The 16,485-nt window shown below is 44.6% G+C and overlaps 4 protein-coding genes and 1 long non-coding RNA gene across 24 annotated transcripts; 3 read left to right on the forward strand and 2 right to left on the reverse strand.

Moving 5' to 3' along the window:
* The first annotated feature begins 205 nt into the window (after positions 1 to 205).
* LOC6549365 (solute carrier family 25 member 35) lies at positions 206 to 1,841 on the forward strand. Its single transcript, XM_001975639.3, has 3 exons — positions 206 to 764; positions 1,078 to 1,213; positions 1,267 to 1,841. Exons 1-3 carry the CDS (start codon positions 517 to 519, stop codon positions 1,804 to 1,806), a joined length of 924 nt encoding a protein of 307 aa, XP_001975675.1. The 5' UTR covers positions 206 to 516; the 3' UTR covers positions 1,807 to 1,841.
* On the reverse strand, positions 1,711 to 2,124 carry LOC113564289. 2 transcript variants are annotated; one of them, XR_003407881.1, is made up of 2 exons: positions 1,906 to 2,124; positions 1,711 to 1,843 (listed from the first exon to the last, which is right to left on the reverse strand). It is a non-coding gene; the product is annotated as an uncharacterized LOC113564289 (long non-coding RNA). The 2 variants fall into 2 exon arrangements; XR_003407882.1 differs by having other exon boundaries at positions 1,711 to 1,855.
* Positions 2,125 to 2,134: 10 nt separating this feature from the next.
* On the forward strand, positions 2,135 to 4,625 carry LOC6549218 (receptor expression-enhancing protein 5). 2 transcript variants are annotated; one of them, XM_026980527.1, is made up of 4 exons: positions 2,135 to 2,408; positions 3,955 to 4,187; positions 4,247 to 4,346; positions 4,407 to 4,625. In XM_026980527.1, exons 1-4 carry the CDS (start codon positions 2,258 to 2,260, stop codon positions 4,466 to 4,468), a joined length of 546 nt encoding a protein of 181 aa, XP_026836328.1. In that variant the 5' UTR covers positions 2,135 to 2,257; the 3' UTR covers positions 4,469 to 4,625. The 2 variants fall into 2 exon arrangements, with proteins under 2 accessions (XP_026836328.1, XP_015011651.1); XM_015156165.2 differs by lacking the exon at positions 2,135 to 2,408 and adding an exon at positions 2,839 to 3,143.
* Positions 4,626 to 4,635: 10 nt separating this feature from the next.
* Positions 4,636 to 5,267, reverse strand: LOC6549217 (probable 28S ribosomal protein S16, mitochondrial). Its single transcript, XM_001975637.3, has 2 exons — positions 5,021 to 5,267; positions 4,636 to 4,955 (listed from the first exon to the last, which is right to left on the reverse strand). Exons 1-2 carry the CDS (start codon positions 5,135 to 5,137, stop codon positions 4,683 to 4,685), a joined length of 390 nt encoding a protein of 129 aa, XP_001975673.1. The 5' UTR covers positions 5,138 to 5,267; the 3' UTR covers positions 4,636 to 4,682.
* A 74-nt stretch (positions 5,268 to 5,341) lies between these two features.
* On the forward strand, positions 5,342 to 13,902 carry LOC6549216 (zinc finger protein 436). Of its 18 annotated transcripts, none has more exons than XR_003407880.1 (13): positions 5,884 to 6,220; positions 7,982 to 8,115; positions 8,193 to 8,272; positions 8,749 to 9,051; positions 9,388 to 9,584; positions 9,651 to 9,756; positions 9,825 to 10,149; positions 10,217 to 10,381; positions 10,444 to 10,591; positions 10,659 to 10,804; positions 10,862 to 11,477; positions 11,933 to 12,318; positions 12,697 to 12,767. XR_003407880.1 is itself a non-coding variant. In XM_026980520.1 (12 exons), exons 1-12 carry the CDS (start codon positions 6,095 to 6,097, stop codon positions 12,862 to 12,864), a joined length of 2,514 nt encoding a protein of 837 aa, XP_026836321.1. In that variant the 5' UTR covers positions 5,884 to 6,094; the 3' UTR covers positions 12,865 to 13,902. The 18 variants fall into 18 exon arrangements, 15 of the variants coding, with proteins under 15 accessions (XP_015011655.1, XP_015011653.1, XP_026836326.1 ...); XR_003407879.1 differs by having other exon boundaries at positions 9,651 to 9,753; positions 10,662 to 10,804; XR_001448475.2 differs by having other exon boundaries at positions 9,448 to 9,584; positions 9,651 to 9,753; positions 10,662 to 10,804.
* The last annotated feature ends 2,583 nt before the right edge of the window (positions 13,903 to 16,485 follow it).

Here is a 16,485-nt window from a genome sequence, read left to right on the forward strand (position 1 = left end):
TAGGTAGTTATGTACATATATTCGAGACACCCTTGTTGCAGAATATCATTAAAAATAATACGAATCTAGATCTGTATTTGCAAGAAACATGATAAATCGTGCAGCCTAAATTCCCATCCTAAAACTGAGCCAATGGAGAGGGTAAGTAATGAAATAGAAATTTAAATAATTTTTAAACATGTACACATGTAAATATAATTAATTGTTGTCTAAACGCGAGGCAAGAACATTCTTGAGAATCCATTCTATCGATACTATCGATAAAAATTGATATGAAATGAATTTCACAAATAATTATATAATATATTGTACTATATTAAATTAAAAACCAAATAAATCAGGCAAATTAAGTTAATTAACCTCCAAAGCAGCAATGTGAGCACTTAAGTTTTGATATGGGAGTACTAATTCGATAAATGTATTAATCGGTGGTTTCACAACTCTGGCCACAACTATGTATTTATGTAAACAAAATGATAACGTAAGATCAACTATATCCAAAGTTGAGGTGAAAGGATGACCAAGTCTGATTTTGTGCTGGGCGGGGTGGCAGCCATGGGAGCGGTGGTGCTCACCAATCCCATAGATGTGGTCAAGACGCGGATGCAGCTGCAGGGAGAGTTGGCGGCCCGAGGAACCTATGTGAAGCCCTACAGAAATCTTGCCCAGGCCATGCTGCAGATAGTCCTCAACGACGGACTCCTTGCATTGGAGAAGGGTCTGGCCCCGGCATTGTGTTACCAATTTGTCCTCAACTCAGTCAGGCAAGTACTAGGGTCATTGTCATATGAAAGCATTCTCACTAATTTTCAACCATTAACATCTATATCATTTAACTTTATTCCTACTATTTATATTAGAGGGAGTTTTTAACAAAATATTTACAAGTGACCAAGAAATTATGCAATGCTAGATGCAAGTGTTACCCTTCAAGTCCCCCGAAATGCGATATGCGAATGCATGTTTATCTTATCTACCATTGTGAAGTAATGAACATTTTAAATAAGTCGTTACGTTTACCGTTGAAAAAAGTTAATTTGAGCAAAATGCATTGTAAATACCTTTTCCTTATGATAGGCTAAGTGTTTATTCGAACGCATTGGAGATGGGATACTTGCAGAATGAGGATGGCTCCATATCCTTTTACCGGGGCATGTTCTTTGGAGCTCTGGGCGGCTGTACGGGCACCTACTTCGCAAGTCCTTTCTACATGGTGAGTAGTACTACATCGCCTAGAACTTTTGATCTGATCTGCCTCCATTATAGATAAAGGCCCAACAGCATGCCCAGGCTGTTAAGTCCATTGCCGTGGGTTTTCAGCACAAGCACACCTCGATGATGGATGCCCTGCTGCACATATACCGGACCAATGGCATTTCAGGATTCTGGCGCGCTGCTTTACCTAGCCTGAACCGAACGTTTGTTGCCTCCAGCGTCCAGATCGGCACCTTTCCCAAGGCCAAGGCATTTCTTAAGGATCAAGGATGGGTCACCCATCCGGTTCTCCTCTCTTTCTGTGCCGGCCTAACGTCGGGCACCCTTGTGGCGGTGGCAAATTCACCACTTGACGTGGTCACCACTCGGATGTACAACCAGCCAGTGGATGAAAAGGGCCGTGGACTCATGTACAAAGGCCTGGTGGACTGCTTCACTAGGATCTTGAAAACCGAAGGATTCCATGGGATGTACAAGGGCTTTTGGCCCATTTACTTTCGTAGTGCTCCTCACACCACATTGACGTTTGTGTTTTTTGAAAAGTTGCTTTATCTGCGCGATCGTTATGTTATCCCCCTGCACAAAAACTGAAAAGTCCAGTCTTGGAGGCCGCTAGATACCTGTAAGTCTAATGAAATGACTTTAAATAAACAATAAAAATGTTATTTTTAAATTATCCTATCACTGTACCTTGGAATACTAGTCAACTGTTATTAGTTTCTGTTTTATGTGCATTGTTGCATTTTTAACTTTTACTACAAATATTTTAAATGAATTATCAATAAAAATAGCTAGACACAACGAATGTTTTTGGCTTTAAGAAATATTTATTGTAAAAAACAACTAAAAGTAAAAAAAATGCCAGTTAGTATGACCTGTCCATATCGATAGGCGACGATAAATTCGGGAAATACCGCCTTCCGACTACGATGAACGATTGGCCCCGACTGGCGCAAATAACTATCGACTGGCATCTGGAAAGTCGGCGGCGTCGTATATTTTTGATTGACAACTAGATATATTTAAAAACAATTTGTGCAAAATGGCCGCGCAGGTAACTCAGGTGAAGCAGTTCTTGGACGGCTACAAGCAGGACGTGAATCAATCACTGCGGGATGCGTCCAAGCCGTGGACCAAAGTCTTCGACTCCCTGGAGGAGAAAACCGGCGTTGACAGGGTCAAGATTTTCGGTGGTGAGTGCGGGTTGCGGGTTATCTTGGCGACGTCATCGCACGTCCTTCGCTGAACCAGCGCCCCAAAGAGACCCCCATGTGACCTCCTACGAGTTGACTGCGTAACCAGTGAGATTCGCCTAGAGATGCAGTGGAATATTTCGGGATGCTTATAAATAGCAACCTATTATATATAGCTATGTTATGTGGCTGAATCAGGATAGAGGGGGCTTAATCACCGCCAGGTGACCAATTAGGGAATTAGTCAGACGACTTAAACGCCAGAGCCCAATTAAATAGTGTGTCTGTTTTATCACCAAGCGCCTCTAACCAATACACCTCAGTTTTGTGAGCATGTGATGTGTGCATGTAAAAGGCTACGTAGGCAGCTGCCGATGTGTGCGTCTGTTATCCACAAAGTTTCATGTTTTGTGCTTTTCTTTGTTTACTTCACCGAAAGTACACATTTTTCTCAGTACGCGGTGAGCAATACATCTCGCGCATTCCATAGCCACATTCTCTAGATCTGGAGAAAGTCCAGTTCGGCGGGGTCAAAAGGTCTGAATTATTGAGACGTGGCGCTGTTGGCACACGTGGAGCAAGTCTACTCACTCACCTGTGTGCGTTGGTAGAGCTTTAAGTTCGTTCGGTGCTCGCCGGAGTTATCGATGTGGCTCTGGGATTATATTATGCTAATCAGACAGCGACAGGAAACGAGGCGCAATGTCAGAGTTCCCCTGGTTTACCTCGGTACAGGTGAGAATGCGGTCATAATGGCAAAAGGAGGCATTTTAAAAAGCCGAAGTCTAAATAATCTTGCAAACATGACGTTGATTCATCATTCAAACATTTGGCCTCATTAGCTGTTAAACATTTGTGGGCTATATTTCTGTAAACAAACTTATGCATATTAAGGAACAGTCATTTATGGAGAATTCAAACCAATTGGATAAAGTAATTCACATGAACTGTGGTTTTTTGTGTTTTGTAACAGAACACACCTTTTTACAATCTTGTAATTAAAATAATGTACACTCTGGTAGGGTATAAATATAATTAGCCGCCATCGAGCATGAATGACATCATAAATTTATGGCAAAACAACAGGCTGTAGTCCGCTCATCTGGGTGGGCAAAATGCAACTGGCCGGGATCAGAGGCAGGTCGAGACATCTACTGACAACAGCTAAGGGTTTATAATTAGCCAACGGCATGGGGCGGTTTAGGAACCCCAGGGATCCACGAAGGGGCGCCCTGGAAAGGCGTACAAGTACATGGCATTATGTCCTTCGAACAGTTTGTCTTGTAGCTGAAGCGTGTAAGTTTAAAATCCCTATGATCGCCCTGCGCCTTGTAGAACCGCTCCTGCCTTGGATCTGCATATAGCCAAAGGGAAAATGCGCCACTAGGGCACTATCAATTGACCAACTAAACGGCGAACATGGCATTCGAGGAATTCGTGAGCAAAATAGTCCAGTTGTTCGTAGAGAACGCCCTCCTGCGCTTCGGTAGAGTTCCAGCAGTCACTTGAAACTGTTTACTATTAAGGTATTGTATATTATTCACAGGTGCTGTTGGTCTCTGCGCGCTCTATCTGATCTTTGGCTGGGGCATCCAGCTACTGTGCAACATCATTGGGGTTCTTTACCCTGCATACACTTCCATCCATGCCATCGAGTCCAGCACAAAGCAGGACGACACCAAGTGGCTGATCTACTGGGTCACGTTTGGCATCTTCACCGTGATTGAATATTTTTCGAGTGTGCTAACTGCGGTGATTCCCTTCTACTGGCTGCTGAAGGTGAGTTTTGAATTACCTACACATAAGTTTTTATTTCAAGTGGTATACTCCACCCGTAGTGTGCTTTCCTCATCTGGTGCATGCTGCCCACGGAACAGAATGGTTCGACCATCATCTACAGAAAGCTGGTGCTACCCTACTTCCTGAAACATCACGAATGTGAGTAAATTCACCTCTTCATTATAATTGTGCTAAAAGCGGATGTATTTTCACCAACAGCTGTCGACAGGATCATTGATGATGGCATTAAGAAGGCCACTGGTGTGCTGAAGCACGACTAGGACGCCAATGCTCCGCCCGCTACTCGCTTATCCATGCATTTGATTTAGGGCCTGGTCACCAACCTCACCTCGAATTGGTTACGTTTTGCAATAAATTTTAATTCTGTATTCATTTTGTTGTTAATAAGAGCACCACTGTTCGCTGAACCAGAAGAAATCTTCGTTTGTTAAACGTAAAAACAAAAAGGAGGCTTTTATTGAGGAACAGCTATCATTAAGCGGTTGATTCCTCCTTTTCTGACGATGCCTCCGTTTCGGCAGCTGCTCTTCGGTTCCGCCAGGCGGTCATGTAGGTGCGCGGGTGGATGGGCAACAGTCCGGCGATTCCCAGGAGTTCTGCAGCCGGCGTGGACAAGTGGGCACCTTTGCCCAGCCAATAGCGGATTCTCTCCGTGTTCAAAGCCACCAATCGTTCGTTGTAATCGTTGGGCAGAGGGTCAAAGGAGCCCACCTGCTCGATGACAGGCTGGTGCTGGTTCTTACGCCTCTAAACAACAAAATATAGTTTCCAATTAAAAGTTGTAACCATTTGAATAGCCAAAAAGTACACACCTCCATGACGACAATGTGATAAAAAGGCCGGTTGGTACAGCCCAGGCGAACGAAACGTATGATTTTGGCCGACTTGACATAGAAGCGGCCAATGCCACTGGCTGGCGATAGTGACATATCAATATTTTATATATCTAATACAAGTTTTGGTATAAAATAAGGATTCAATCAGAAAATGTGAATTGTTATGCAAAGCATGACCGTTGTGGGAACTTTAAAAAATACCAAGCGATTGGGTCACACTGTTCACATGCCCTGCCAGCGTTGCCACACCCCACCGCCTATGGCAGACTGTTTCCGTGCCTCGGCAACCCTGGCCCGCGCACACACAAGATGGCGTCAGAGAACGAGAAGCACGAACACTAAGGAATTTGTTCAGTGGTGTCTGTGTCTGTGAATTATATTGAAGGAAAAAGAGTGTTTTGTTTATAAATTTAATTGCAAAAACTGCACATCGTCACACGGGGCGCGTGCACACACATCGGCGGACACGCACACCCACGCCCAGGCGACACGCAAAACGCAAAACCGAGTGTGTGTTATCAATGGAGTGTGTGTTCCCCAACGCCAAGTGAATTTTTTTCGTTGAGACCGAGGGACGGAAAAAAATGGCGCCCGCAGCCAGAGCAACTTGACTTTCTTTTCGGTCTATATACAAGTTGTTCGCCCCCATCTCGTCGTCGGCGAGCGAATGCGGTGATTTTATTTCGATTTCGTCGCAGTGCGATATATCACAAGAAGAAACCTAACGAATATTGATGAAAAAGTGCTTGTTGGACCCCCCCAAACGTATTTGAATTTGTTGTGTACATTTTGGCTTCGAACACAGCCGCAAAAATACCATTACCAATTTCCACTTACTACTACTAGAGAGGAGGCTAGTATTTTGTACGTGCTTTAGAATACATACATACATACCTACATATACCACAAGCAAGCGAGAAGTGCAATTACATTTGCGTTTGGAAATTTTGCGCTTTTTTCTCTTCCGTCCTCCCACCCAACAAAAAAAAAAAAAAAATATCCCCGCTTCCCCCTCCTCTCTCTCTTTCTTAACCCGCATTGTGCTAAATAATGTGCGCCGCCCAGAATCCGCCGCCCTTCGGCTATACCTGGGGTTTTGCGGACAACGGCAACCGCGCCGCCGAATCGGTACTGGAGATATCGCCCAACATCAACTACACGGTCAGCGGGGAGTCGGTAAGTCCAAAGTTATATCGCTATGAAACAGATAAATCCGTTGAAAGCTGCCAGGCTAAGGATATTTTCCCCTTACCCCCCGCTCCAGGTGCGTGTGTGTTGGTGTTGCTGTTGCTTTCCCACACCGAATTGTGTTGTGGCCCACCAATGCATACACACAAACGCACACACGCACTGCGTTACACTCGCTCACGGACTCGCTCGTCTCACCAACACTCGCTGCTTTCGGCAACGAACTGTGTATGTATACGGCCCGAATGGCATTCACGTATACGGTATACGTGGAAAACGAGCGACTGCTATTGTGACATACAGACTTACGTACATGTACAACGTATATATGCATACGCCATACGCTTTATGTAACTGCGTTGTCATGCGAATATACGAATGTATATTTATATGGGGGGAATGGAGCGAGTGTGTTAGAATTCTTTTACCATACATCCATACGGGTTTTTTTCGTTTCCATTTCATTCGTAAACATTCATAATTTTGTATTTGTAAAACGAATGCGTACACAATTGGCTCTGTGTGCAGAGAAATTCCCAAAATACAATACGCGCACCTGGCGAGCAAGTAAATAAATAAATAGCTACAATTCCCTCCCACAGCCAAATCGGAGCAATTAATTAGCGGGAAGGTCGTGAAATTTTCAAAAGTCTGGCAGCTGGCAAAAGCAATCGATGCTAATCGATATTTTTCTAGGCTATTCATATATCGCTAACCTAATTTTAGTTCTATTAATAATTATTGCTTATCCATAGGTGTTGCTGCTATTTATGGCCTGTTTTTGTTTTGAAAGCAATCATTTTTGTTGTGCAATTGACAGGAGAAATTGTGTTTGTTGTTTTGTTTCTTATTTTTGCTGGCACTTACACAATGGCAACCGCGGCGAATTCGCCGCACTTGCGCGCCCGATATCTCCGCATGTGTGCGTCAGTGCCGAATTCGCCGCGCTTACTGCTCTGTGTTGTGTGTGTATGTATGCACGCACACACGACGAGAAATGACGTGTGCTCCTCAGTGTGCGTTTGGTGTCGTGCGTGTGTTTTGATTACTTTTGCCTCACCATTTTGGCGCCCATCACACACACTCTCATGCCACGATGTCCAATTGCACTCACACACACACAGTGAAAAAGGCGCGCTTTTTGCCAACATCCCCTCCCGTTCTCAGCGCCCGCCTTCCCTCTCGCTCACTGTTTATCATCTGTTGCCGCACTGCTGGCTGCGCAGGTGTAGCGTGGAGTTATTGGCGGTTATTATCAATCAGAGCGAAAACAAAAGACAAGCATTTCGCTAATGGAAGCACCAACCAGCCAGCTCCGAATCTCAGCCTACAGATCTTAGCATAGCGAGTGGCGACTGTACTAAGTTCAAGTTCCTAAAAAAAAAAACGGTTCATGAAGGTCAATTCATTCAGAAGTTTGAGCTAAATAAGACTAACACAAGTTTACTTCAAAGTAAAGTTTTTTCCAACTTGAAAAGTTTTTTTTCAAGATTTTAGGGAATTTTTGTATAGAATTATAGAAAAACCTCTAGGTACTACATATGTATGTATGTATGTAGATAAACAACAATTCCAAGGAACACGTGTACACTAAACGATCTTTGTTTTCTTGCTTAAAGCAGAGTAAAAGAAACTCCTGCAGCATTTATCTTAGTTTCTATCCTTGCAAGCTTTATCAGTTTCTTCAGAAATAAAGACTAACCTTTAATTTACGGAAAACAGCAAGATTACTAAAAGTCTTTGTTCCAGATGCCCTATCTATTATCGACGGATGGATCATTGGCAGTTCAAAAGGATGTCAAAGGGGTCACAGCTGGCGGCAAAAATAATGTCGTTCGTCGCATGTTTGTCGTGAATGATCCTTCATTTCCTGGAACACAAAGGTGCGTTGGCGTTCCAGCTGCCTAAAGGGAACCCCAATGTATCCCCAATTCTATATCCCTCTGTGTATGTCTTGCAGAGTTATCACTGCCGGAGGAGCATCGACGGTGGTTAAGAAGCAGGACAACAACCAGCAGGTCCTGAGTCTCGACAAGAACTGTAAGTGGATCGATTCAAGACGTATTAAAAACCATCGATTCGATTCAGTGTTGCACGTATTGCTGTTACTGTGTTGTGATTATCTATATATTTTGGGTTTTCTGTTAATCGATTGTTTTTCTCTCTCTACTCCCGTTTATTTATTTAATTTATTTATTTTTTTTATTCTCGCTCGATCTCGCTCGCCCTTGAATTCAACCCGAAAAACCGAACCCGAAACCGAAACCCAAAATCCACCATCTCCTCCAATAAATCCCATTGTGCTTGTGTGTTTGCCCGTTTTGCTATTGCACCCGTTCCACCACCGACCCAACGATCATCTCGCTAACTGCACCGCACCAAAACTTCAAAATTACCATCTTACCATATAACACCACACACACAACACCTCATCACTTGGCGGGCGGCGGGCGCGGGCTGATCGAACCTACTCCAACCAAAATGAAACGTACCAACCCATCGAATTGAAACAACAGATGTGCTGGTGGATCCGGCCACGGCCGCAGCAGCAGCAGCCGCTGCTGGTGGGGATTCGGGTCTCGCCCACCACCATACTTTGACCAACGGCAGCATTGTTGATGCGAAGACCGGACAGACGGTGCTAACCGCCGGATCTGCGGCGGCAAAGTCGCACTTCAGCTCGATCGGGGCACTGCATCTCACGCAAGAGGAGTGCAACGAGATCCTGATCAAGCGCGCCATCGCTGCCGGCCACCATCAGACGCACACGATCACCGCTGCCGACGGATCCCATCACCATGCGTCCGGCGGGACACCAAGTAAGCATCTCAAATCTGTGTTTCTTACCCCTGCTCCAGTCCCTCCTTCCACCTACTCCTCCACACACTACACACTACGATCTGATCCCCAATTGAAGTAAATCCCAACGGAAAATACCCGGCATACATTCTCGGTTCCGGTTGCTTTTACCTGGTTGCGTGGTTACGTTGTAATCATAGTTTTTGCCATTGTTTAGTTTGTCTAACGTTGTTTTAAGTTTGATTAACCCAATTGAACCCAAATAGTTTGATTTGCATATTCAGTTTGTTCGGATCTTTGATTTTTTTCCTTTGTTTCTTCTCTATTTTTTTGTATCTTCCTTTGAATTCCATTTGGCTTTTGTTCCGTTGGCGGTGCAACAACACTCTTAGGTGACATACTTCCTGGTATTTCAGTTCAAGTACAGAAAGTTATACAAGGACTAGAGGATAACGAGGACTCGCAAGGCGAAGCACCCAACTTGAAGTTGGAGCCAGGCACATTAGAGTTGTCCCCTAAGACCGAACTACAGGAATCAATGCATTTCAGCGAAGTAGGCCAACCTCTTTGGACGAATTATAAGTGCGGTATATTAATGCATTGTCCAATTCTTTTTTAGACGGACGCCACAATCAAGAAGGAACGCCCGTACAGTTGCGACGAGTGCGGCAAGTCCTTTCTGCTCAAGCACCATTTGACAACCCACGCACGCGTGCACACAGGTGGTTGTTCTTGTTCCTGGCAGAATACCCCTAACTATTGAGCAGGCCTAACCATTCCGTTTACCCCACAGGTGAACGCCCCCACATCTGCACTCATTGCGGCAAGAGCTTCGCGCACAAGCACTGTCTCAACACTCACCTGCTGCTTCACTCCACGGAGAGACCTTATCAGTGCCAGGAGTGCAAGAAGAGCTTCACCCTCAAGCACCATCTGCTGACCCATTCCCGGGTCCACAGTCGAGAGCGACCGTTCGTCTGCCAGGAGTGCGGACGCTCATTTCCGCTTAAGCGACACCTGGTCACGCACAGCAAGTTCCACGCCGGCGAACGACCGTATGTTTGCGAGGAATGTGGTGAGAGCTTTGCGCAGGAAAACCACCTGATTATGCACTCGCGGTAAGTTGGCCTTTTAAATGGTATATATGATTTTCTAGCTTGATTGTTTATTGCTTTTACCGCACAGCTTCCACGGTTCATTGAATCCATTTGTTTGCGCCGAATGTGGAGCTTCATTTCCACGCAAGTTCCAATTGGTTAACCACGGACGTATTCACGGCAAGATTCCCCATTCGTGCACCGTATGCGGCAAAGAGTTTCTACAAAAGCGAACGCTAGTTTCCCACATGAGGTGAGAACAGCGCATATATTGTTATATTTTGATAATCCACGTTTAAATAATCTCTTTTAAAGGCGGGTACATACCGGCGAACAGGCACATCCCTGTGTCAGCTGTGGCGAGGGATTCCTCACCAAGGCCGAACTGCACCAGCATGTGAGGACGGCGCACAATGGCGTCAATCCTAACACGAGCAGTGCCACCATCATAGCAAATCAACAGGTTTGTAGCATGAGCCTTTATTCTAACCTTTAAATAGAAATTGACTGATTTTAATTACAAACTCAAGCAGCTACAGCAGGCCCATCATCATCAGGCCGGACAGCAAACGCATCCGCAGACCATAACCGTGGTGAGCAATCCGGGTAACTCTACGTTGCTGACTGTATCCACCACGGATGCCAATGGCGTGGCACGACCGCAGTTTGTGTGCCGGTAAGTGGTGGCAATACAAGCATTGGAACTACCTTAAGCCTTGACATATCCTTGCAGCGAGTGCGGTAGTGCTTTCAATAGCCGAGAAGCCTTGGCACTTCACTTGCGCCTTCACACTGGCGACAAGAGCCTAATGACAGATCTGTGTGCCTTGACAGCCGCGCTGCCGGGTCATTTCTTGAGCACGGCTAGCCTGAATCCGGGCACCGTAGTCACGGCCAATCCGAATCTGGTGGGCCAGAGCCCTGTGCCAGTGCAGATCATATCGTCCACCGGTCAGGTGATGTCGCAGACCACGCTGGTGCAGGCCGCCAACTCGACCCATCCACAAGCCGTAGTCACTGCGGTGCCTACGATGCCCGTGCACGGCCAGCAGCAGCATCTGCAGCATGTGGCCCAACAGCAGCAGCAACAGCAACAACAGCAGCAACAACAGCAGCATGTTGTCTCCGTGGCGCCGGCCAACAAACCGAAGTCGCATTTCTGCGCCAGCTGCGGCAAGGGATTCGCCGCCAAACACGGACTCATGCAGCACAATCGGCGACACCCGAACGGCGGCTGCACGGTGCGCACACACGTGTGCGAGTGCGGCAAGGCCTTCTTCCAGAAGAACCACCTGATGCTGCACCAGCGCCAGCATCTGGAGACGAAGCCAGCCATATCGCAGCAACAGGTATGCTAGACTCCAGTTTCAGTCCAGTGCCTCTCCGATAGCCCGAAAATCAGATAACCAGTTAACCCACATAACTCGATATCCCGTCAACTCCGGATCTGATCCAAACCGCTCCGTTCCGCTCTTTAATGCTTTGATTTACACTACTTAGTTAGAGTTAAGTCTAATTCTAGTTGGGAGTAAGTTAGGCGGTCCTAACGTTCATGTAAAATACTAAGCACTTAAACAATGTTATCAAATCAACAATAAACGATTCTTATTGGCATTCTTATAAGGCTTTGTCAGTCAGTCGGGAAGCGGCGAACCGAATTAGCGTACTCTAAGATAAATGTCCCACTTGTTTTGCGTCTACTTTAATCAGCAATGCCCGCCCATTTATCCATCTATATATGTACCACTGAACAAATGAAACCAATCTGAAACATAATCGCATTACCTTTTCCAATACTTTGCAGCTTGTTGTACCAACTACTTCTTACTAAGAATTAAACGAAACAGAAAAACTGAAAAAAGATAAATAAAACCACAAATGAACATTAAAACCTAATCAAACGAAAACCAACTCGAGCGACATCCATTTGCACAAGCGCACACTCACATGTTTGAATGTAAATCCAAACTCAGATGCGAAAGCTACTGGAGACTTTTGATCCATTCCGTTCGGATCTGTGTGAGATGTGTGTGTGTGCGGGTGTGTCTGCCTATGTGAAGGTGTGTCTGTCTATGCGTGTCTCTTACCAAATCTATAAATTAAAAGAAACCCATAACTCTGCAATGAATACAAGCTAATCATATAGTATCAAATCAAATTCCATTCAAAGGCCTCAGTTTGCGCGTTTAGGTGTGTATGACATATCCAAATTATCGCTAATTGTCTATAAGTGTTACTATATATCATGATTTACGTATGTCTTTCGTTGATTTTGCTGTTTAATTTGTTGTTTGTCGTATGCTTGAGATAAACCTAATTATAGTCGACTCTGCCTGCGTCTACCCTGTATCTTCCCTATGATCTTTAAATTTTGTGCATTCCTATTCTTATTCCCTATCTTCGAAGCGTGCAACACGCTGCTTGTTCCCTCTTTGCCTGAGCGTAATCTTTAGTTTAGTTGATATTATTTCTGCATATATAGACGTCTAGTCTAGTTGAGAGGCTGCCACGGCCGAAAGTCTTTTACTGGCTGAAGCTAAACCTGCTTGTCCTTCCCCACTTTTACAGGAGGCCGCCGCCCAGCAGCAACTGGCGACTGCCAGCGAACAGCAGCAGGTGCAGGTGCAGATAATGCCTGATGGCCAGATTCACGGAAAGGTAATCAAGTACGAGATCTGCCGCAATGTGTTGCCTGAAGATCAGCAGCAGGAGCAGGCGGACATGAGCGCGGAGTAATAAATTCAGATAACTTGTAAATACATGGAACGTGCAACAGCAAAAGTAACAGCCGCAACACAAAAGTAGCAACAGCATCAGCGCATAACGGAACACCAGCACACTTGGACGTGGACAGGCAGACAGATCCCTACCAGAGCGGTCATCGGAGTGGGGCGTATGCGTCGTAAGCGATTCCCTTAAATGTAATATTTTAGTTAGCCTTAGGTTAGCGGTTAAGTGATCGCATTGTACACATAAAAGTTAACTAGCGTTACAGACATGAACACACCTTATATAATATATATACAGACATATATAGGTTTACGTATAGAAAGTATCTGTTAATTTTTGCGATGCCTTGGTCGCATCTAAAACAACAACCTGTATGAGTTGCAAGTTTTAAAGCGTTACGTTCAATTGGTTTTACGCATTACACGAGTTTTAATAACACAACTTATACACAAACTTATATTCAAATAGACGAAAAATATTTATGCTTAAGTGTAAACTGTATACATATTAACATGAAACGTAGACGACTATGGATAGTACTAGGCACTAGTATGCGTTGCACTTGAATACGTAACCAGCTGCCCGAATCCGGACGTGGGTGTTTGCGTGGTCCCATCGTGGGCGTGCACTTGGGTCTGGCTATTCCTGCCCAGCATCGCGTTGGTGCAGCACTTTTCGAATGTACATACAGAAACCGGAGCTAGCTGCAAGCCCAAGCAAATGCAGAACAGGTCTAAATAAGCGCAGACACTCCAGTTGGAGTCTGGGGTCTAAGGAATGTGGAGTAGGTGCCTGGCACAAAGACTAGCTAACACAGATAACCAACACGAGAGGCGAGTGAAAATTTTTAACGTAGATGACTGCAATTGTTTGACAACCCAAAATCACAATCTAGCAAACGAGAAACTTACAAATTATTCAATGCAAATAGAACACAAGAAGCAGCTAACAAGAACAGACACTCTTATAACCGACCCACATCATCCAATGCACGCTTGGCGACGTATATCACACTGTAAAAAATCTACATTAAGACTTAGGAGCGAGTTGAAGCAGACGGAACATAATTGGTAATTATCGTAATCGGATAAATGAAACAATAAATAATGAACCTACACTAAGCATATATTTTAATATGTAAGCCTTAAAGAAATACAAAAGGAAAAATATGAATTATAATAAACAAACCAACGTGTAATTGCAATCATTGCTAAATGGACTTAATGGACTGGACAATGTTCACGCTTCGTACAAATTTTAAGGGGATCTTATCTGTCCAATTTTATTAACCCGCCAAGCAGTGAACATTGAGTGTACTATCTTTTCATAGAACTTGCGGTTCATAAAATTGGAAATGATGTAATCATTTTACCACTATGTTTTAAAAGGAAAACTGTTTTATTTAAACCAAGTTCCTTTAGCTTAAATGGAAGAGATCAGAATTAGTTGAACCTGCCGTTTTGTCACGCAGTGTATTGCCCAAGGAACTTTCTTTTGTCAAATATGAATGAACATCTTATTTATAGATTTGCTGATTAAACAAAGAATCGCAAATATTTTCCATATTGACTGTGAGTCAACTCAATTGCAATTGCTCAGCAGCAAAATATTGAGGTACTTAAGGAATGTTGAAAGCAAAGTATCACAAAGTACAAAGCTTGTATGCAAATTTTGTAGAGTGTCAAGGCGAAGCTTAAGTCAGATAAGATAAAAGAAGTTGCCTAATTGTTTTGGCTAAGGGAAGATATTAGGCACTGTTTCCGTACGTGTCCCCAAGTGGAAATTAGATACATACATGTATGTGTTAGAGTTTCTGCCCCAACCGGATAGTCGGATAGGCTCGAGCACGTCGAGAATGTCCAACATGCGCAGCTACCAGTAGTCATTACAATTCATTCACCGCCATGGCTTTTAATTGCTTATAATTTTTTGAGGTACAAGTGAGCAATATAATATATTCGCCATGCTACGTGACTGGGCTCCTCTTCATGCCCATATGGGCATCGATTGAATACGTTTTCGGATTCGGGTATTCGGGCTTAAGAGAATGTCGTTTGCAAGTCGCCCTAAAAGTGCATCGTGCAATGGAGCTGGAGCAGCAGGCGGTAAAAAAAATACATTTTCGGAGATCTCGACATTTCGGCCAATTGCCAAATAAGGGCTGACATGGACACACGTTACCTTGATGTGCGTTTCGGCTCATTGTTGAATTAAAATTAATTGAACTTGAGGCTATGCGACAGCCGAAACTTGCGCATAAATTTCGAGCACGCCCCTGCCGATGATTCGGTCTCAGAATTTAATTTCTGTTCCAAGGAGACTCGATGGGATGAGAGATGTCATCATAGCCACACTCGATACAGCGATCTGCGTAGATGTCTCTCCCTAATTAGTCGGTGGCCATGCTTTCCGGCGCACTGCACCCAGTGGCATAGTTCCCAATTGGCATTTGATCTAAATTGTAGCTCGTTCCAGATCCAGTTGCACTTTTATGCCCATGCCCATGTTGAATGTTGTGTGCCGTGAATTGCTAAGCAGGCTCCACTGTGCCCGCTTTTATTTTCCACTTTAATTTTGCATTTGTGTCTTACTTCTATTTGTGTGATTTTATTTTGTGTACCCGGCCAGCAAACAAGTTTTGATTGCTTTTGGCTTCGCATGAAAATGAGTGGCGCTGCTCGTTGCTCATACGCCGCGTATGACGTCAGACCTCGAATTAAGCAAGGAATTGGGTTTTGCTTTTCGTGATAGCTTGAGTCGCCCGGTATACACACAAGGTTTGGAGGTCACACGGTGTTCTTCATCCATTATGCAGCTAATCTATTGCACTCCCTATTCGGACATATCCACAGATGCCTTTCATTGGCACCCACCCAAAGGCCGTTATAAATCAATTGGGCTATTGAGTGTATCGGGCATTATGGTGAATAAATCTTGATCTTAGCGTGGCTTACTCAGCTCCGCCGGAGACGCCCACGTAGCGCCGCTGCCGCTGCCGCAGCCACAACCGCTCGGCTAGACGATCTCTGAATGTATCTACAAACATGGCCCGCATGTGCTGACTAATCGGCGTCTAATGTTATTCAAATTGAATTGTGCATCCGACAGACGCAGCCGTTAGCCCGGCCTAATTTGGTTTGCCAATTTCGCGTTTTGTGTCAATATCGTTTTGGAAGACTGTTTGCTACGCAGCCGCACGCCCTGGAAGTTCGTGCTGCTCCGTTTTGTGTACCTGACAAGCTCAAACAGCAAGACCGCCGGCATCGGGCGTCAAACATCAGACATCTGTTTGTTTTGTTTTTATTGGCACTTTCACAAAAGATCGATGCGGTGTGCGTGCGGTTTTTATTGGCTTATTGAACCCAGTCTTCGTGGCAGACCGGGCCAGGGGCGGATCTGGAACTCAGACTCACTTTTGGGAAAAAACAAAAAACTTTTCAGTTTAAACGAAAATTGTACGATGGGCGTACTAAGATTACTCTGTTTCACAGAATTTTGTTTACTGACTATACCCCTAAATGTATTGCCTAATATTTGCTTGGCTAAGATGTGTGTTAGTACAGAGTGAGTCTCAAATATTTTCCCCAAGTTTCAGCCCCCTTGAATCCACGCCTGTAGCGGCCTACG

Source organism: Drosophila erecta, unplaced genomic scaffold, assembly GCF_003286155.1.
Source record: "Drosophila erecta strain 14021-0224.00,06,07 unplaced genomic scaffold, DereRS2 tig00000092-arrow-pilon, whole genome shotgun sequence".
In the NCBI taxonomy this organism is placed as follows: domain Eukaryota; kingdom Metazoa; phylum Arthropoda; class Insecta; order Diptera; family Drosophilidae; genus Drosophila; species Drosophila erecta.